The following is a 22,857-nucleotide window of genomic DNA, read 5'->3' as shown; positions in this document are numbered from 1 at the left end:
CAGAGATCAGCAACCTTGGGTACTCCAGCTGTTGTGAAACTACAACTCCCAGTATGCACATTACACAGCTGTTCTTGTTAACCCCATAGCAGTCAAAGGAGGATTCTGGTACGTAGTTTCAGAATAGCTGAAGTGCCGGAGGCTTGCTTATCCCTGCCTTAAAAGGGAATCTGTCACCAAGAAATTCACTGATAGGGTTTGGCCGCACAAAGTGGCCGTGCTGTGATTGGGATGCAGCCACCTTACGGCTGAGTACTACACAGTCTTGCAAGCCACAGCATAATCTACATACTGGTCTCTGACCCAGTGCTTTGAATTTGGAGGGCTCTTATTAGACCATACGACCGCCGAGTTCTCAGACTGTGGTTGACGTTCTTCCAACTCAGCATCCACTCTGGCCTCAGAAAGACTAAAATCTTCATTACACAGTAAAGAGACTTAACACACTTGATAGCTAATTGTTGAACACCTTGTTCCTGTCATCATATCTGTGTCTTGGGCAGGGGTTCATTGCATTGGCTAAAACAAAGGCCTCATCTACGGCAATCACATAGGTGGCAGATAATTATATTGTCCTGGACGATTATATTGTCCTGGACTGACATTTTCAGTGCCTCCACAGAACCTGGTATCAATAGCTATAAATCAATAGTAGCTATCACGAAGGCCAAATGTATTACTGAAAAATACTGTTAATAGTTAAAATATGGACCTTCAGTTGGGCAGCTTCTTGGCCGAATGTTCTTACCATTTATAAAGTGTGAAGCTACAGTCAGGTCCATAAATATTGGGACATCAACACAATTCGAACATTTTGGGCTTTATACAATATTGCAATGGATTTGAAATGAAACAAACAAGATGTGCTTTAACTGCAGACTGTCAGTTTTAATTTGAGGGTATTTACATCCAAATCAGGTGAACGGTGTAGGAATTACAACAGTTTGCATATGTGCCCCCCACTTGTTAAGGGGCCAAAAGTAGGGATGAGCGAACTCGAACTGTATAGTTCGGGTTCGTACCGAATTTTGGGGTGTCCGTGACACGGACCCGAACCCGGACATTTTCGTAAAAGTCCGGGTTCGGGTTCGGTGTTCGTCGCTTTCTTGGCGCTTTTGTGACGCTTTCTTGGCGCTTTTTGAAAGGCTGCAAAGCAGCCAATCAACAAGCGTCATACTACTTGCCCCAAGAGGCCGTCACAGCCATGCCTACTATTGGCATGGCTGTGATTGGCCAGAGCACCATGTGACCCAGCCTCTATTTAAGCTGGAGTCACATAGCGCCGCCCGTCACTCTGCTCTGATTAGCGTAGGGAGAGGTTGCGGATGCGACAGTAGGGCGAGATTAGGCAGATTAACTCCTCCAAAGGACTTCACTTGATTAATCGATCGATCTGCAGCTGTGCATCATTGAGCTGCTGAAATTCAAATGCTCACTCACTGTTTTTAGGCTGCCCAGACCGTTTGTCAGTCACTTTTTTCTGGGGTGATCGGCGGCCATTTTGTGTCTTGTGCGGTGCTGCGACCAAGTGCATCCAAGCTGCGACCAAGTGCATTTAACCCTCAATGGTGTGGTTGTTTTTTGGCTAAAGCCTACATCAGGGTGAAGCTGTCACACCAAGTGCATTTAACCAGCAATAGTCTGTTCATTTTTTGGCCATATACTAAATCAGGGGCAAGCTGCGCCTGTCACCAAGTGCATTTAACCCTCAATGGTGTGGTTGTTTTTTGGCTAAAGCCTACATCAGGGTGAAGCTGTCACACCAAGTGCATTTAACCAGCAATAGTCTGTTCATTTTTTGGCCATATACTAAATCAGGGGCAAGCTGCGCCTGTCACCAAGTGCATTTAACCCTCAATGGTGTGGTTGTTTTTTGGCTAAAGCCTACATCAGGGTGAAGCTGTCACACCAAGTGCATTTAACCAGCAATAGTCTGTTCATTTTTTGGCCATATACTAAATCAGGGGCAAGCTGCGCCTGTCACCAAGTGCATTTAACCCTCAATGGTGTGGTTGTTTTTTGGCTAAAGCCTACATCAGGGTGAAGCTGTCACACCAAGTGCATTTAACCAGCAATAGTCTGTTTATTTTTTGGCCATATACTACATCAGGGGCAAGCTGCGCCCGTCACCAAGTGCATTTAACCCTCAGTAGTGTGGTTGGTCAAGCTGTGACACCAAGTGCATTTAACCAGCAATAGTCTGTTCATTTTTTGGCCATATACTACATCAGGGGCAAGCTGCGCCCGTCACCAAGTGCATTTAACCAGCAATAGTGTGGTTATTTTTTGGCCATATCCCAGTCTAATTCTGTCACTAAATCCATACCGGTCACCCAGCGCCTAAATACTAGGCCTCAAATTTATATCCCGCTAAATCTCTCGTTACCGCTGTCCTGTTGTGGCTGGGAAAGTTATTTAGTGTCCGTCAAAGCACATTTTTTGTTCTGGGTTGAAGTACAATTCCCAATTTAGCAATTTCATAATTTAGTGGTTCCTGCTATATCAGAGCTATTTGAAATCTATCCCTAAAAGGGTATATAATATTCAAGGTGCACATAGGGTCATTCAGAATAACTTCACACACACCCGCTACTGTGCATTTCCAAGTCTAATTCTGTCACTAAACCCATACCTGTCACCCAGCGCCTAAATACTAGGCCTCAAATTTATATCCCGCTAAATCTCTCGTTACCGGTGTCCTGTTATGGCTGGGAAAGTTATTTAGTGTCCGTCAAAGCACATTTTTTGTTCTGGGTTGAAATACAATTCCCAATTTAGCAATTTCATAATTTAGTGGTTTCTGCTATATCAGAGCTATTTGAAATCTATCCCTAAAAGGGTATATAATATTCAAGGTGCACATTGGGTCATTCAGAATAACTTCACACACACCCGCTACTGTGTATTTCCAAGTCTAATTCTGTCACTAAACCCATACCTGTCACCCAGCGCCTAAATACTAGGCCTCAAATTTATATCCTGCTAAATCTCTCGTTACCGCTGTCCTGTTGTGGCTGGGAAAGTTATTTAGTGTCCGTCAAAGCACATTTTTTGTTCTGGGTTGAAATACAATTCCCAATTTAGCAATTTCATAATTTAGTGGTTTCTGCTATATCAGAGCTATTTGAAATCTATCCCTAAAAGGGTATATAATATTCAAGGTGCACATTGGGTCATTCAGAATAACTTCACACACACGCTACTGTGTATTTCCAAGTCTAATTCTGTCACTAAACCCATACCTGTCACCCAGCGCCTAAATACTAGGCCTCAAATTTATATCCTGCTAAATCTCTCGTTACCGCTGTCCTGTTGTGGCTGGGAAAGTTATTTAGTGTCCGTCAAAGCACATTTTTTGTTCTGGGTTGAAATACAATTCCCAATTTAGCAATTTCATAATTTAGTGGTTTCTGCTATATCAGAGCTATTTGAAATCTATCCCTAAAAGGGTATATAATATTCAAGGTGCACATTGGGTCATTCAGAATAACTTCACACACACCCGCTACTGTGTATTTCCAAGTCTAATTCTGTCACTAAACCCATACCTGTCACCCAGCGCCTAAATACTAGGCCTCAAATTTATATCCTGCTAAATCTCTCGTTACCGCTGTCCTGTTGTGGCTGGGAAAGTTATTTAGTGTCCGTCAAAGCACATTTTTTGTTCTGGGTTGAAATACAATTCCCAATTTAGCAATTTCATAATTTAGTGGTTTCTGCTATATCAGAGCTATTTGAAATCTATCCCTAAAAGGGTAGATCATATTGAAGGTGCACATAGGGTCATTCAGAATAACTTCACACACACCCGCTACTGTGCATTTCCAAGTCTAATTCTGTCACTAAACCCATACCTGTCACCCAGCGCCTAAATACTAGGCCTCAAATTTAAATCCCGCTAAATCTCTCGTTACCGCTGTCCTGTTGTGGCTGGGAAAGTTATTTAGTGTCCGTCAAAGCACATTTTTTGTTCTGGGTTGAAATACAATTCCCAATTTAGCAATTTCATAATTTAGTGGTTTCTGCTATATCAGAGCTATTTGAAATCTATCCCTAAAAGGGTATATAATATTCAAGGTGCACATTGGGTCATTCAGAATAACTTCACACACACCCGCTACTGTGTATTTCCAAGTCTAATTCTGTCACTAAACCCATACCTGTCACCCAGCGCCTAAATACTAGGCCTCAAATTTATATCCTGCTAAATCTCTCGTTACCGCTGTCCTGTTGTGGCTGGGAAAGTTATTTAGTGTCCGTCAAAGCACATTTTTTGTTCTGGGTTGAAATACAATTCCCAATTTAGCAATTTCATAATTTAGTGGTTTCTGCTATATCAGAGCTATTTGAAATCTATCCCTAAAAGGGTATATAATATTCAAGGTGCACATAGGGTCATTCAGAATAACTTCACACACACACGCTACTGTGCATATCCCAGTCTAATTCTGTCACTAAATCCATACCTGTCACCCAGCGCCTAAATACTAGGCCTCAAATTTATATCCCGCTAAATCTCTCGTTACCGCTGTACTGTTGTTGCTGGGCAAGTTATTTAGTGTCCGTCAAAGCACATTTTTTGTTCTGGGTTGAAATACAATTCCCAATTTAGCAATTTCATAATTTAGTGGTTCCTGCTATATCAGAGCTATTTGAAATCTATCCCTAAAAGGGTATATAATATTCAAGGTGCACATTGGGTCATTCAGAATAACTTCACACACACCCGCTACTGTGTATTTCCAAGTCTAATTCTGTCACTAAACCCATACCTGTCACCCAGCGCCTAAATACTAGGCCTCAAATTTATATCCTGCTAAATCTCTCGTTACTGCTGTCCTGTTGTGGCTGGGAAAGTTATTTAGTGTCCGTCAAAGCACATTTTTTGTTCTGGGTTGAAATACAATTCCCAATTTAGCAATTTCATAATTTAGTGGTTTCTGCTATATCAGAGCTATTTGAAATCTATCCCTAAAAGGGTAGATCATATTGAAGGTGCACATAGGGTCATTCAGAATAACTTCACACACACCCGCTACTGTGCATTTCCAAGTCTAATTCTGTCACTAAACCCATACCTGTCACCCAGCGCCTAAATACTAGGCCTCAAATTTATATCCCGCTAAATCTCTCGTTACCGCTGTCCTGTTGTGGCTGGGAAAGTTATTTAGTGTCCGTCAAAGCACATTTTTTGTTCTGGGTTGAAATACAATTCCCAATTTAGCAATTTAAAAATTTAGTGGTTTCTGCTGTATCAGAACTATTTGAAATCTATCCCTAAAAGGGTATATAATATTCAAGGTGCACATAGGGTCAGTCAGAATAACTTCACACACACGCTACTGTGCATTTCCAAGTCTAATTCTGTTAGTAAATCCATACCGGTCACCCAGCGCCTAAATACTAGGCCTCAAATTTATATCCCGCTGAATTTGAATACAATATATTGGGCCAAATAATATTTTTGTTGTTGTGGTGAACCATAACAATGAGAAAAACATCTAGTAAGGGACGCGGACGTGGACATGGTCGTGGTGGTGTTAGTGGACCCTCTGGTGCTGGGAGAGGACGTGGCCGTTCTGCCACATCCACACGTCCTAGTGTACCAACTACCTCAGGTCCCAGTAGCCGCCAGAATTTACAGCAATATATGGTGGGGCCCAATGCCGTTCTAAGGATGGTAAGGCCTGAGCAGGTACAGGCATTAGTCAATTGGGTGGCCGACAGTGGATCCAGCACGTTCACATTATCTCCCACCCAGTCTTCTGCAGAAAGCGCACAGATGGCGCCTGAAAACCAACCCCATCAGTCTGTCACATCACCCCCATGCATACCAGGGAAACTGTCTCAGCCTCAAGTTATGCAGCAGTCTCTTATGCTGTTTGAAGACTCCGCTGGCAGGGTTTCCCAAGGGCATCCACCTAGCCCTTCCCCAGCGGTGAAAGATATAGAATGCACTGACGCACAACCACTTATGTTTCCTGATGATGAGGACATGGGAATACCACCTCAGCATGTCTCTGATGATGACGAAACACAGGTGCCAACTGCTGCGTCTTTCTGCAGTGTGCAGACTGAACAGGAGGTCAGGGATCAAGACTGGGTGGAAGACGATGCAGGGGATGATGAGGTCCTAGACCCCACATGGAATGAAGGTCGTGCCACTGACTTTCACAGTTCGGAGGAAGAGGCAGTGGTGAGACCGAGCCAACAGCGTAGCAAAAGAGGGAGCAGTGGGCAAAAGCAGAACACCCGCCGCCAAGAGACTCCGCCTGCTACTGCCCGCCGCCATCTGGGACCGAGCACCCCAAAGGCAGCTTCAAGGAGTTCCCTGGCATGGCACTTCTTCAAACAATGTGCTGACGACAAGACCCGAGTGGTTTGCACGCTGTGCCATCAGAGCCTTAAGCGAGGCATTAACGTTCTGAACCTGAGCACAACCTGCATGACCAGGCACCTGCATGCAAAGCATGAACTGCAGTGGAGTAAACACCTTAAAACCAAGGAAGTCACTCAGGCTCCCCCTGCTACCTCTTCTGCTGCTGCCGCCTCGGCCTCTTCTGCTGCTGCCTCGGCCTCTTCCTCCGCCTCTGGAGGAACGTTGGCACCTGCCGCCCAGCAAACAGGGGATGTACCACCAACACCACCACCACCACCTCCGTCACCAAGCGTCTCAACCATGTCACACGGCAGCGTTCAGCTCTCCATCTCACAAACATTTGAGAGAAAGCGTAAATTCCCACCTAGCCACCCACGATCCCTGGCCCTGAATGCCAGCATTTCTAAACTACTGGCCTATGAAATGCTGTCATTTAGGCTGGTGGACACAGACAGCTTCATGTCGCTTGCTGTCCCACAGTATGTTGTTCCCAGCCGCCACTAGTTCTCCAAGAGAGCCGTGCCTTCCCTGCACAACCAAGTATCCGATAAAATCAAGTGTGCACTGCGCAACGCCATCTGTGGCAAGGTCCACCTAACCACAGATACGTGGACCAGTAAGCACGGCCAGGGACGCTATATCTCCCTAACTGCACACTGGGTAAATGTAGTGGCAGCTGGGCCCCAGGCGGAGAGCTGTTTGGCGCACGTCCTTCCGCCGCCAAGGATCGCAGGGCAACATTCTTTGCCTCCTGTTGCCACCTCCTCCTTCTCGGCTTCCTCCTCCTCTTCTTCCACCTGCTCATCCAGTCAGCCACACACCTTCACCACCAACTTCAGCACAGCCCGGGGTAAACGTCAGCAGGCCATTCTGAAACTCATATGTTTGGGGGACAGGCCCCACACCGCACAGGAGTTGTGGCGGGGTATAGAACAACAGACCGACGAGTGGTTGCTGCCGGTGAGCCTCAAGCCCGGCCTGGTGGTGTGCGATAATGGGCGAAATCTCGTTGCAGCTCTGGGACTAGCCAATTTGACGCACATCCCTTGCTTGGCGCATGTGCTGAATTTGGTGGTGCAGAAGTTCATTCACAACTACCCCGACATGTCAGAGCTGCTGCATAAAGTGCGGGCCGTCTGTTCGCGCTTCCGGCGTTCACATCCTGCTGCTGCTCGCCTGTCTGCGCTACAGCGTAACTTCGGCCTTCCCGCTCACCGCCTCATATGCGACGTGCCCACCAGGTGGAACTCCACCTTGCACATGCTGGACAGACTGTGCGAGCAGCAGCAGGCCATAGTGGAGTTTCAGCTGCAGCACGCACGGGTCAGTCGCACTACAGAACAGCACCACTTCACCACCAATGACTGGGCCTCCATGCGAGACCTGTGTGCCCTGTTGCGCTGTTTCGAGTACTCCACCAACATGGCCAGTGGCGATGACGCCGTTATCAGCGTTACAATACCACTTCTATGTCTCCTTGAGAAAACACTTAGGGCGATGATGCAAGAGGAGGTGGCCCAGGAGGAGGAGGAGGAGGAGGAGGAGGAAGAGGGGTCATTTTTAGCACTTTCAGGCCAGTCTCTTCGAAGTGACTCAGAGGAGAGGTTTTTGGCAACAGCAGAGGCCAGGTACAAATGTGGCCAGACAGGGCCCACTACTGGAGGACGAGGAGGACGAGGATGAGGAGGAGGTGGAGGAGGATGAGGATGAAGCATGGTCACAGCGGGGTGGCACCCAACGCAGCTCGGGTCCATCACTGGTGCGTGGCTGGGGGGAAAGGCAGGACGATGACGATACGCCTCCCACAGAGGACAGCTTGTCCTTACCCCTGGGCAGCCTGGCACACATGAGCGACTACATGCTGCAGTGCCTGCGCAACGACAGCAGAGTTGCCCACATTTTAACCTGTGCGGACTACTGGGTTGCCACCCTGCTGGATCCACGCTACAAAGACAATGTGCCCACCTTACTTCCTGCACTGGAGCGTGATAGGAAGATGCGCGAGTACAAGCGCACGTTGGTAGACGCGCTACTGAGAGCATTCCCAAATGTCACAGGGGAACAAGTGGAAGCCCAAGGCCAAGGCAGAGGAGGAGCAAGAGGTCGCCAAGGCAGCTGTGTCAATGCCAGCTCCTTTGAGGGCAGGGTTAGCATGGCAGAGATGTGGAAAACTTTTGTCAACACGCCACAGCTAACTGCACCACCACCTGATACGCAACGTGTTAGCAGGAGGCAACATTTCACTAACATGGTGGAACAGTACGTGTGCACACCCCTCCACGTACTGACTGATGGTTCGGCCCCATTCAACTTCTGGGTCTCTAAATTGTCCACGTGGCCAGAGCTAGCCTTTTATGCCTTGGAGGTGCTGGCCTGCCCGGCGGCCAGCGTTTTGTCTGAACGTGTATTCAGCACGGCAGGGGGCGTCATTACAGACAAACGCAGCCGCCTGTCTACAGCCAATGTGGACAAGCTGACGTTCATAAAAATGAACCAGGCATGGATCCCACAGGATCTGTCCGTCCCTTGTCCAGATTAGACATTAACTACCTCCCCTTAACCATATATTATTGGACTCCAGGGCACTTCCTCATTCAATCCTATTTTTATTTTCATTTTACCATTATATTGCGAGGCTACCCAAAGTTGAATGAACCTCTCCTGTGTCTGGGTGCCGGGGCCTAAATATATGCCAATGGACTGTTCCAATGTTGGGTGACGTGAAGCCTGATTCTCTGCTATGACATGCAGAATGATTCTCTGCTGACATGAAGCCAGATTGTCTGTTACGGGACCTCTCTCCTCTGCCTGTGTGCTGGGCCTAAATATATGCCAATGGACTGTTGCAGTGGTGGCTGACGTGAAGCCTCATTCTCTGCTATGACATGCAGACTAATTCTCTGCTGACATGAAGACAGATTCTCTGTTACGGGACCTCTCTCCTCTGCCTGTGTGTGTGCTGGGCCTAAATATATGCCAATGGACTGTTGCAGTGGTGGCTGACGTGAAGCCTCATTCTCTGCTATGACATGCAGACTGATTCTCTGCTGACATGAAGCCAGATTCTCTGTTACGAGACCTCCCTCCTCTGCCTGGGTGCTGGGCCTAAATATATGCCAATGGACTGTTGCAGTGGTGGCTGACGTGAAGCCTCATTCTCTGCTATGACATGCAGACTGATTCTCTGCTGACATGAAGACAGATTCTCTGTTACGGGACCTCTCTCCTCTGCCTGTGTGTGTGCTGGGCCTAAATATATGCCAATGGACTGTTGCAGTGGTGGCTGACGTGAAGCCTCATTCTCTGCTATGACATGCAGACTGATTCTCTGCTGACATGAAGACAGATTCTCTGTTACGGGACCTCCCTCCTCTGCCTGTGTGTGTGCTGGGCCTAAATATATGCCAATGGACTGTTGCAGTGGTGGCTGACGTGAAGCCTCATTCTCTGCTATGACATGCAGACTGATTCTCTGCTGACATGAAGACAGATTCTCTGTTACGGGACCTCCCTCCTCTGCCTGGGTGCTGGGCCTAAATATATGCCAATGGACTGTTGCAGTGGTGGCTGACGTGAAGCCTCATTCTCTGCTATGACATGCAGACTGATTCTCTGCTGACATGAAGACAGATTCTCTGTTACGGGACCTCCCTCCTCTGCCTGGGTGCTGGGCCTAAATATATGCCAATGGACTGTTGCAGTGGTGGCTGACGTGAAGCCTCATTCTCTGCTATGACATGCAGACTGATTCTCTGCTGACATGAAGACAGATTCTCTGTTACGGGACCTCCCTCCTCTGCCTGGGTGCTGGGCCTAAATATATGCCAATGGACTGTTGCAGTGGTGGCTGACGTGAAGCCTCATTCTCTGCTATGACATGCAGACTGATTCTCTGCTGACATGAAGCCAGATTGTCTGTTACGGGACCTCTCTCCTCTGCCTGTGTGTGTGCTGGGCCTAAATATATGCCAATGGACTGTTGCAGTGGTGGCTGACGTGAAGCCTCATTCTCTGCTATGACATGCAGACTAATTCTCTGCTGACATGAAGACAGATTCTCTGTTACGGGACCTCTCTCCTCTGCCTGTGTGTGTGCTGGGCCTAAATATATGCCAATGGACTGTTGCAGTGGTGGCTGACGTGAAGCCTCATTCTCTGCTATGACATGCAGACTAATTCTCTGCTGACATGAAGACAGATTCTCTGTTACGGGACCTCTCTCCTCTGCCTGTGTGTGTGCTGGGCCTAAATATATGCCAATGGACTGTTGCAGTGGTGGCTGACGTGAAGCCTCATTCTCTGCTATGACATGCAGACTGATTCTCTGCTGACATGAAGCCAGATTCTCTGTTACGAGACCTCCCTCCTCTGCCTGGGTGCTGGGCCTAAATATATGCCAATGGACTGTTGCAGTGGTGGCTGACGTGAAGCCTCATTCTCTGCTATGACATGCAGACTGATTCTCTGCTGACATGAAGCCAGATTCTCTGTTACGGGACCTCCCTCCTCTGCCTGGGTGCTGGGCCTAAATATATGCCAATGGACTGTTGCAGTGGTGGCTGACGTGAAGCCTCATTCTCTGCTATGACATGCAGACTGATTCTCTGCTGACATGAAGACAGATTCTCTGTTACGGGACCTCTCTCCTCTGCCTGTGTGTGCTGGGCCTAAATATATGCCAATGGACTGTTGCAGTGGTGGCTGACGTGAAGCCTCATTCTCTGCTATGACATGCAGACTGATTCTCTGCTGACATGAAGACAGATTCTCTGTTACGGGACCTCCCTCCTCTGCCTGTGTGTGTGCTGGGCCTAAATATATGCCAATGGACTGTTGCAGTGGTGGCTGACGTGAAGCCTCATTCTCTGCTATGACATGCAGACTGATTCTCTGCTGACATGAAGACAGATTCTCTGTTACGGGACCTCCCTCCTCTGCCTGGGTGCTGGGCCTAAATATATGCCAATGGACTGTTGCAGTGGTGGCTGACGTGAAGCCTCATTCTCTGCTATGACATGCAGACTGATTCTCTGCTGACATGAAGACAGATTCTCTGTTACGGGACCTCCCTCCTCTGCCTGGGTGCTGGGCCTAAATATATGCCAATGGACTGTTGCAGTGGTGGCTGACGTGAAGCCTCATTCTCTGCTATGACATGCAGACTGATTCTCTGCTGACATGAAGACAGATTCTCTGTTACGGGACCTCCCTCCTCTGCCTGGGTGCTGGGCCTAAATATATGCCAATGGACTGTTGCAGTGGTGGCTGACGTGAAGCCTCATTCTCTGCTATGACATGCAGACTAATTCTCTGCTGACATGAAGACAGATTCTCTGTTACGGGACCTCTCTCCTCTGCCTGTGTGTGTGCTGGGCCTAAATATATGCCAATGGACTGTTGCAGTGGTGGCTGACGTGAAGCCTCATTCTCTGCTATGACATGCAGACTGATTCTCTGCTGACATGAAGACAGATTCTCTGTTACGGGACCTCCCTCCTCTGCCTGGGTGCTGGGCCTAAATATATGCCAATGGACTGTTGCAGTGGTGGCTGACGTGAAGCCTCATTCTCTGCTATGACATGCAGACTGATTCTCTGCTGACATGAAGCCAGATTCTCTGTTACGGGACCTCTCTCCTCTGCCTGTGTGTGTGCTGGGCCTAAATATATGCCAATGGACTGTTGCAGTGGTGGCTGACGTGAAGCCTCATTCTCTGCTATGACATGCAGACTAATTCTCTGCTGACATGAAGACAGATTCTCTGTTACGGGACCTCTCTCCTCTGCCTGTGTGTGTGCTGGGCCTAAATATATGCCAATGGACTGTTGCAGTGGTGGCTGACGTGAAGCCTCATTCTCTGCTATGACATGCAGACTGATTCTCTGCTGACATGAAGACAGATTCTCTGTTACGGGACCTCTCTCCTCTGCCTGTGTGTGTGCTGGGCCTAAATATATGCCAATGGACTGTTGCAGTGGTGGCTGACGTGAAGCCTCATTCTCTGCTATGACATGCAGACTGATTCTCTGCTGACATGAAGCCAGATTCTCTGTTACGGGACCTCCCTCCTCTGCCTGGGTGCTGGGCCTAAATATATGCCAATGGACTGTTGCAGTGGTGGCTGACGTGAAGCCTCATTCTCTGCTATGACATGCAGACTGATTCTCTGCTGACATGAAGCCAGATTCTCTGTTACGGGACCTCTCTCCTCTGCCTGTGTGTGTGCTGGGCCTAAATATATGCCAATGGACTGTTGCAGTGGTGGCTGACGTGAAGCCTCATTCTCTGCTATGACATGCAGACTAATTCTCTGCTGACATGAAGACAGATTCTCTGTTACGGGACCTCTCTCCTCTGCCTGTGTGTGTGCTGGGCCTAAATATATGCCAATGGACTGTTGCAGTGGTGGCTGACGTGAAGCCTCATTCTCTGCTATGACATGCAGACTGATTCTCTGCTGACATGAAGACAGATTCTCTGTTACGGGACCTCCCTCCTCTGCCTGGGTGCTGGGCCTAAATATATGCCAATGGACTGTTGCAGTGGTGGCTGACGTGAAGCCTCATTCTCTGCTATGACATGCAGACTGATTCTCTGCTGACATGAAGCCAGATTCTCTGTTACGGGACCTCTCTCCTCTGCCTGTGTGTGTGCTGGGCCTAAATATATGCCAATGGACTGTTGCAGTGGTGGCTGACGTGAAGCCTCATTCTCTGCTATGACATGCAGACTAATTCTCTGCTGACATGAAGACAGATTCTCTGTTACGGGACCTCTCTCCTCTGCCTGTGTGTGTGCTGGGCCTAAATATATGCCAATGGACTGTTGCAGTGGTGGCTGACGTGAAGCCTCATTCTCTGCTATGACATGCAGACTGATTCTCTGCTGACATGAAGACAGATTCTCTGTTACGGGACCTCCCTCCTCTGCCTGGGTGCTGGGCCTAAATATATGCCAATGGACTGTTGCAGTGGTGGCTGACGTGAAGCCTCATTCTCTGCTATGACATGCAGACTGATTCTCTGCTGACATGAAGACAGATTCTCTGTTACGGGACCTCCCTCCTCTGCCTGGGTGCTGGGCCTAAATATATGCCAATGGACTGTTGCAGTGGTGGCTGACGTGAAGCCTCATTCTCTGCTATGACATGCAGACTAATTCTCTGCTGACATGAAGACAGATTCTCTGTTACGGGACCTCTCTCCTCTGCCTGTGTGTGTGCTGGGCCTAAATATATGCCAATGGACTGTTGCAGTGGTGGCTGACGTGAAGCCTCATTCTCTGCTATGACATGCAGACTGATTCTCTGCTGACATGAAGACAGATTCTCTGTTACGGGACCTCCCTCCTCTGCCTGGGTGCTGGGCCTAAATATATGCCAATGGACTGTTGCAGTGGTGGCTGACGTGAAGCCTCATTCTCTGCTATGACATGCAGACTAATTCTCTGCTGACATGAAGACAGATTCTCTGTTACGGGACCTCTCTCCTCTGCCTGTGTGTGTGCTGGGCCTAAATATATGCCAATGGACTGTTGCAGTGGTGGCTGACGTGAAGCCTCATTCTCTGCTATGACATGCAGACTGATTCTCTGCTGACATGAAGACAGATTCTCTGTTACGGGACCTCCCTCCTCTGCCTGGGTGCTGGGCCTAAATATATGCCAATGGACTGTTGCAGTGGTGGCTGACGTGAAGCCTCATTCTCTGCTATGACATGCAGACTGATTCTCTGCTGACATGAAGCCAGATTCTCTGTTACGGGACCTCTCTCCTCTGCCTGTGTGTGTGCTGGGCCTAAATATATGCCAATGGACTGTTGCAGTGGTGGCTGACGTGAAGCCTCATTCTCTGCTATGACATGCAGACTGATTCTCTGCTGACATGAAGACAGATTCTCTGTTACGGGACCTCCCTCCTCTGCCTGGGTGCTGGGCCTAAATATATGCCAATGGACTGTTGCAGTGGTGGCTGACGTGAAGCCTCATTCTCTGCTATGACATGCAGACTAATTCTCTGCTGACATGAAGACAGATTCTCTGTTACGGGACCTCTCTCCTCTGCCTGTGTGTGTGCTGGGCCTAAATATATGCCAATGGACTGTTGCAGTGGTGGCTGACGTGAAGCCTCATTCTCTGCTATGACATGCAGACTAATTCTCTGCTGACATGAAGACAGATTCTCTGTTACGGGACCTCCCTCCTCTGCCTGGGTGCTGGGCCTAAATATATGCCAATGGACTGTTGCAGTGGTGGCTGACGTGAAGCCTCATTCTCTGCTATGACATGCAGACTGATTCTCTGCTGACATGAAGCCAGATTGTCTGTACGGGACCTCTCTCCTCTGCCTGTGTGTGTGCTGGGCCTAAATATATGCCAATGGACTGTTGCAGTGGTGGCTGACGTGAAGCCTCATTCTCTGCTATGACATGCAGACTGATTCTCTGCTGACATGAAGACAGATTCTCTGTTACGGGACCTCTCTCCTCTGTCTGTGTGTGTGCTGGGCCTAAATATATGCCAATGGACTGTTGCAGTGGTGGCTGACGTGAAGCCTCATTCTCTGCTATGACATGCAGACTGATTCTCTGCTGACATGAAGACAGATTCTCTGTTACGGGACCTCCCTCCTCTGCCTGGGTGCTGGGCCTAAATATATGCCAATGGACTGTTGCAGTGGTGGCTGACGTGAAGCCTCATTCTCTGCTATGACATGCAGACTGATTCTCTGCTGACATGAAGCCAGATTCTCTGTTACGGGACCTCCCTCCTCTGCCTGGGTGCTGGGCCTAAATATATGCCAATGGACTGTTGCAGTGGTGGCTGACGTGAAGCCTCATTCTCTGCTATGACATGCAGACTAATTCTCTGCTGACATGAAGCCAGATTCTCTGTTACGGGACCTCTCTCCTCTGCCTGGGTGCTGGGCCTAAATTTATGAAAATGGACTCTTACAGTGGTGGGTGACGTGAAGCCAGATTCTCTGCTATGGGACCTCTCTCCAATTGATTTTGGTTAATTTTTATTTATTTAATTTTTATTTTAATTCATTTCCCTATCCACATTTGTTTGCAGGGGATTTACCTACATGTTGCTGCCTTTTGCAGCCCTCTAGCTCTTTCCTGGGCTGTTTTACAGCCTTTTTAGTGCCGAAAAGTTCGGGTCCCCATTGACTTCAATGGGGTTCGGGTTCGGGACGAAGTTCGGATCGGGTTCGGATCCCGAACCCGAACATTTCCGGGATGTTCGGCCGAACTTCTCGAACCCGAACATCCAGGTGTTCGCTCAACTCTATTCATTAGCATAAACGGAAAATCGCTTTTTTTATCTATATGACAACATGAATAAAAGAAAGACGACCCTTGCTGGAAAGAAGGTAGTTTATTGAACATTGCAATGGTAACATCTTAATATGCTCAAACCTGATGACGGATTCCCTTTAAGTGACTGCACAAATGATCATATTACCCGATAAAAGAGCGTTTCACTCGTCCATTGGGCAATCGGCGGCACCTTTACAACGGCATATTCTCCTTTGATCACCTGATTATAACGGTATTCTGCTTGACACTGTAACAAGTCAAACTGTAATGTACTTTCTTTAACCATTTGAAATGAAAAACTCAATAAAAAACTATTGAAACAGATAATCGTTAACGAGCGTTCCTATGAAAGCTCGTTAGAGATGATCTGCCCGATGCTCAGCCATATGTATGCTGCTGTATATAAGGGAGCATATGACAGGGACAGGTGTCTGTTAGCCAAAACTGCAAAAAAAAATATATTCTGCCATCTGGCTAATCTAAGCTACCTTATAAAACATAGCAGACTGATAGGTTTGAGCCTCCTGTATTCACGTGGGTAGCATACCTACAGCCTCCCTCCAGCCCCCCCCCCCCCCCCACCACAAGCGCATATACACACAACAGTACCACTGGGGTGACCAGTCCCTTGTGAACGCAGCGAGTTACCTTCCTAGTCACAGTAGGTGTCATATATCCTATAGAGAACTTGAGATTCAAGTGATAAATCCCTACTTACAATGAAGCACACAGAGCAGATGGTATCAGAGAACACGCTGCAGGTGTATGTTATACTGGGCACCGAGCCTGGGCAGCTGCTTGACAACTACGCCCTTGTGTCTATGGATTCTAATGTTTGATGATGCAAATGCCTTATCACCGCTACTTCTATATTTCTTGTTACAGAGCCCGCTCCCCCGAATGTACCCCCAAGAACCTTTATCCCTACAATGGCATCAACAGAAATAAAAGAGTGCCCATTGACTCCAGAAAAAGCTGATTTTGGAAATAACTCCTTTCTACTGTCTGACACATTGTTACAGAGGATGCAAGACATTGACACTCGCAGGTAGACAGCTTCATGATATTTTAATACAAATGTCCGAATGACCATTTACTCTATGAAAATCCCTACTTCCTCTTAGGATAAAAGATGGATAAGCAAAAGCTAATGATGATTTATGATGGTTTATATTAGTCTAATTTGATAGATTTCAATAAATGCAACTGCAATGTGCCGGCCCATAGGGGAAGCGTGAGGTGGAGAGGATAGGAGTAGTGGCTGCGGCAGTGAAGGTGGCTGTAGTCCTCACAGTGGCTAACCCTGCTCCAGCACTCCTCCAGGCTGCGCCTGCAGTGAGTGGAGGGGCCTAAACCTTCTTCCCCTATGGACATACCCTAGACTTTCACGATTAATGGATGATGCAGTTTGACCACAGTATGCAATTTCTTATGATTCTGTGCGGTGCCTTCTTATATTACTCCTGCTAGAAGTTCACAGATAAATTTCCAGCAGTCTGCAGTAAAGGTACTGCTGGGTGTTACCAGTAGCAGGAGTGTCTGACTCTGTTCAAAGGGGTTGAGTCACTTCAGCAAGAGGCATTTATCATGTAGAGAAAGTTAATACAAGCCACTTACTAATGTATTGTGATTGTCCATATTGCTTCCTTTGCTGGCTGGATTCATTTTTCCATCACATTATACACTGCTTGTTTCCATGTGTCACGGCTGAGGATGGGGAAAACCCTCAGCCGTGCGATGACAGAAGATGGTAGTCGCTGCTCGACCAGGACGACAGAATTAGGGAGCAGGTCACCTCCTAATCGCATCCCTAATCTGACCCTGACTCCTAGCTGTATGAGCCGACCCTGATGGTAGGAGGGCTCATACTCCGGAACCTTGAAGTCCCTGCTAGCCCTCAGGGTGGCCCTAAACTAGGAGCAGGGTAAGACGACCTGTTCCTTCTGGACACGGAGGAACAGGAGTCTCACTGGCCAAGCTGCAGGGAAAAGGGGAACACAAACAGTCCTATGGATATGCAGCTATGGATCTCAGTTCCTGTGTGTGGATGTGTGTTTGCTGGGTTCATTTAATGTTGTGTGGACATCAGCTTGCCAGCACAGGGATCCAGTCAGCAAGGCTGTGGCAGGTTCCACCTACCTGCCACAGCCTTGCTGACTGGATCCCTGTGCTGGCAAGCTGATGTCCACACAACATTAAATGAACCCAGCAAACACACATCCACACACAGGAACTGAGATCCATAGCTGCACCAAATAACAGGAAAATATCAACTGAACATCACATAGACATAAACTTATGACCACAAGGGTGGCCCCCACTGGCAGATGGTAAATAACAGGAGGATGTCTCCAGCAACCATGGCTGAAGAACCCCTCAGCTAACTGAGACCAGCAGAGGCTTTATAGCCCAAAGTAGCCACACCCACACTCAGACACACCCAGTGCACACACACTGAGGGAGTTAACCCTTCCATAACCAGGGAGTGTAGTGAAACCACATAAAGGGGAATACACAAAGCAACTCTCACTGCAGCTGTTACCGTCGACAATGACATGCGTGGCAAACGTGTCCTGGGAGGCCGCCAGAAGGCCGAGACACTGCCACCACATGTACACAACACCACACGTTGCCACGGGCAGCCACAGGCGAAAGGAAAAATGTCAGAGTGCACACATAACATAAAACACAGTGCACACCAGACATTCAAAGTGCCTACAAACACACACACATAAACCAAAGGCAGCCGCACGCATACCGCGGCAACCGCACTTGAGGCAAACAACTAAGTGCCCCCAGCTGCGGTTGACACAACACCAGACCGTGGGCAACTGCATGCGGCTCCCAAGGAGTCACGACCATGAACATGGTCGTGACACCATGGTTACGACCACCCTCCAATCTAGCAGCGTGGCCGTGCTTGCACACTATAGGGAAAAGTGCCAGCCTCTCTGGTGACTGGGACTTTGAGAGCTAACAGACTAGTGCTTTTTTCTATGGTGTGCAAGCATGACATGCTTTGCAGTATGGTTGTAACTAGTGATGGCCAGTTCGCAGTGTTCGCCGATGAACACATGCGATCTGCCATCTTTATTCCCAAGCCCGGCGATGCAGAGGTAAGTCCTTACCTGTGCCTGCACCGCTCTGAAACACATGCGGTCACCGGGAGCAGGCAGTTCCGAGAACAGCCTTCATTGGGCTATAATGTAATAGAAAAAGGAATCCAGCCAGAAAATGAAGCAATATGGATAATAATACATTAGTAAGTGCCTTGTACTAACTTTCTCTACATAATAAATGCTATTTGATGAAGTGACACAACTCCTTTAATTTTCAGGTGCAGATCCACCTATTACTGGACTCCTCTTCTGCCATCCAAGATGGCTGCACCGCTTCTCATACTACATGATGTATCCAGTGCATTGGTCGCCCAGAACACTTCCTACTTGTCCAGTCCTTATCTTGGATTGGCCAGCACTGATCACATGAGCAGTGCTGACCAATCTGAGGGCAGCAGGAAGTCTATTGGGCTATCAAATGCACATGGTGTATCTGGCAGTCTGAGAAGTGGGGCGGACATCTTGGATGGCAGAAAAGGAGCCTAAGAATTTGTGGATCTGTACCCAAAAAGATAAAATGGAGGGCACCATGTAAGTGTCGTGTTCTTTTCCCAGTTAATGTGAATTTTTTTTGTGAACTGGAGAGTTGCTTTAACTAATTGAGACCCCTAAGTCTGCACAGGTGCTATATAATAAACTGCTTGCAGGGGTGTACATACCCTCACATTTTCTTCTATCTATCTAATCTATCTACCCTTAATAATTGTCACAAACCAGCAGATGTGAACCCACTGTGCCACGTGTCCTACTTCCTCTAAGGGCGTTGTCTAAGTAAACTCTTCGATCTTCACAGTACCCCTGATGGTGGGGATAGACTTTCCCGAGGGGAAAGGCACCTCTAGAGGAGGATAGGCACACAAGGCAGCTGGTCCAGGCGGACCAGGAGGTACCTGAGCAAGGTACCAGAAGTACAGACATTGTCAGCAGTTGTTACCAGGAGTAACAGTGTAGGACCGAAGGATGAAGCAGAGGCGAAGTGAGACAGGCAAAAGCTTAGGGCAGGCGGCACAGGTACAGGTCAGGCAATCCAGATCTGCAACAGGAGAGTCAAGGCAAGCAGGCAGGGATAAAACAGGTAGCAGAGTTCAGGAATACAAGTACAAGTCAGGAACACAAGCAGATATCAGGAATCTTAGCAGGACACAAGAACCTTGACACTGAGGCATCTGGGAAGGGGGCTGAGCCACTTATATATGTGCAGGAGGGCTAGGATTGGTCAGCGGGGTCACATGACCTAACCCATAAAGCACAGGGAGTGACGCGCGCCAGCCCTTAAGAAAGTGCTGCAGGAAACAAGCAGCAAGCATGCTGTGGCCAGGGCTGAGAGGAAACTGTGGCGCGGATCCCAGAACAACAGTACCTACACAGACAGAGCACGGGACTGCAGCGGTAAATGAGAAGCACTGGCAGCAGATCCCCCATTAACACTGCTCCCGGGACCGCGGTGGTAAGCAGGGGAGCAGCGGCGCACAGCAGCTGCTGTTACACTAATGCACACCACAGCAGCTGTAAACCTCATATTGAAGCAAGCGCAGGGGTGCACCTATCCTTTCTGCTGCCTGAGGTGTAAACTGAAACGGCGCCCCCAACCTCCCAATGCCAATTTCCTAACCTAACCCCTTCCCTCCAGCCCTACTGTGAAATATATACTTGGAAAACATTACATACAGGTCTACAAAACACACAGGGTAATGCAGTGCCATATAGTGTGCCCACTGTGCTTCCCAATACTATACTGCAGAAACAGATAATCCCCCTTCTGCTGCCTCCCTCTTGCCCCTACATGGTGCTGCCTGATGCAATCGCCTCACTGGTGGTGCACGCCTGAGCAAGCGATACAGTGTTTGACATGACGCTCCCTCCAAACTTTACTGGCAAGAGCAGAGGCGTGCAGCATACAATTCAGGCCAGCAGATAGCAGCAACAGAACAGAATTAATAAGGCTGGATGTGTCCATGGATTCTATCACCTCTATGTGAACGGCTCGCACACTCATGCAAGTAAATAGTACAGCCGGATGCTTACTGTTTGCGTGACCGCCGCGGGTCCTGCGTGCGGACACCACAAAGACGTTTAGGCCAATGTAGGTGAAAGGGGGCTCTGTGCATAGTCTATCCGCAGGCAAGTCAGCCATTTGTTGGTGTAGTTGTTTTCCTCTCGCTTTGCGACAGTGCACATAGTCATGCAGTACTTGGGCCACATGTTTTTTCATATCTATAATCCAAAGGCCTGCAGACCGTAACTTGCCCTCAGTGTTTTTCCTGCCCTGGTGTTCAGCCTTTTTGTGGTAGTGTTGGATCAGCAACCGGTGATAAGATGTTTGCTGGGAATGACAAGATGATTTTGTTCTGCAACTCCTAGGTGGGCTTGATTCAAACGACCACCAACTCTGAGCAAGCCAAAACTGTCAATAACTGGATTTAAGTTGGCAAGAGGGCTTTTTATTGGGATCTGCTGTTTGTTGTACAAGCACTTCCATTCTACGTTGAATTCTCCCTGCTGGATGTGACGTATTATGAGGGACTCACTATGAGAGATGTCCTCAGCAGAGAAGGGTTTATGGCAGACATGCCAACCATGACAATCTTTATCTTCGTGAGTATTGTGATAACATCTCGCAATGTGCACTAACCGTGCGATAGTTCTGACGAGTCTCATCCAACTGGAGAAATGTTCAAAGCTCTGACAACCGAGGCTGAAGGTATGCTTTGTTCCAGTGACTAATGCACTAACTTTAGCATGGATTTCTGGATCATAATCTGGATCCTGGATGCTGAAAACCTCCTGTACACGTTCGTCCGCCTGTCCTAGCAGAAACTCCGGACCTGTAAGCCAAGTAGAGTTAGTAAAGGAACCTATAGACATAGGCCTAGTGACGTGATCTGCTGGAATAAGTTCGAATGGTACATAGTGCCATTGTTCAGGTTTGGAGGACCTACTGATTCTCTCTATGCGGTTACTGACGTACACATAAAATCGTTTTTTTCTGATTGTGGATGTAACCTAAAACGACCTTACTGTCCATGTAATACTGAACTTCATCTATGTGGACATCCAGTTCTTGTTGTATGAAGTCTGCAATCTCCACTGCCAACACAGTCCCACAGAGTTCAAGTCTGGGAATAGTATGATCGGGCTTGGGGGCTATCTTAGCCTTACCAAAGACGAATCCAACGTGATTTTGATTGTTGGGTTCTGTGACCTTCAGATAGGCAACCGCTGCGATGGCCTCTGTGGAGGCGTCTGAGAACACGTGGAGTTCCTTCTTTACGCTAGAGGTAAGTGAGGTTTTAATATGGCATCTCGGGATGTGGAACCCATCCAAGGCACACAAAGATTGCTACCAGGATTCTAATTTTTGCTCTTTATCGGACGGATGTTTTCAGAAAGATGTCTCAGTAGAGATTTACCTTGTATGGTGAGGGGTGCTACAAATCCCAGCGGAGCAAATAGGCTGTTCACCACTGATAGGACACCACGTTTTGTGAATGGCTTGTCTACACAACTTATTTGAAAACCGAAGGAGTCAGCCGAGAGATCCCATCTGAGGCCCAAGCTCCTCTGCACAGGTGGACTGTCCATTATCTTGACAAATTCTCTGTCCTCTACTGACAAGGCTACTTTATCGTAGTCCTTGGTTGTGTGAAAGACTGATCTCCCCAAGTTGTCAGCAAAGAGGGGAGAAATGAAGTCAGGTGGTTGTATGAGGTCTGGAGATTTCTCTTTTACCTCATAGTGATAAGGACATCTCCCTGCACGTATGATTTGAAAGAGCCGATTCTTGGTTGATCCAAGCTTACATTTCCTATGACTAGCCATCCCAAGTCCAGTCTCTGGACGTATGGCGCATAGTCGGGACCATTACACTGTTGACGCACCTTGTGTACCCTTAGATTGTCTCTGCCAAGCAGGAGTAGAATCTCGGCGTTGATGTCCATAGGTGGGATAACGTTGGCTAGGTGCCTTAGTTGCGGTTGGTGAAATGCAGCTTCCGGGGTAGGAATCTCAATCCCTATGGTTGGGTATTTGATCGCATTCG

At 48.1% G+C, this 22,857-nt stretch overlaps 1 protein-coding gene across 2 annotated transcripts in view; it reads left to right on the top strand.

The window, feature by feature from the left end:
- INPP5D (inositol polyphosphate-5-phosphatase D) overlaps positions 1-22,857 on the top strand; it is a 243,841-nt gene that overhangs the window by 73,397 nt on the left and 147,587 nt on the right. For both annotated transcript variants that reach the window (XM_044290546.1, XM_044290545.1), the window contains exon 4: positions 16,585-16,747. In XM_044290546.1, the coding sequence (XP_044146481.1) occupies positions 16,585-16,747 (163 nt within the window). The remainder of the gene's footprint in view (positions 1-16,584; positions 16,748-22,857) is intronic.

The sequence above is a fragment of the Bufo gargarizans genome, chromosome 4, assembly GCF_014858855.1.
Source record: "Bufo gargarizans isolate SCDJY-AF-19 chromosome 4, ASM1485885v1, whole genome shotgun sequence".
NCBI lineage: Eukaryota > Metazoa > Chordata > Amphibia > Anura > Bufonidae > Bufo > Bufo gargarizans.
Note: the sequence above shows the minus strand (reverse complement) of the source record. Positions and strands in the feature narration are given on the sequence as shown.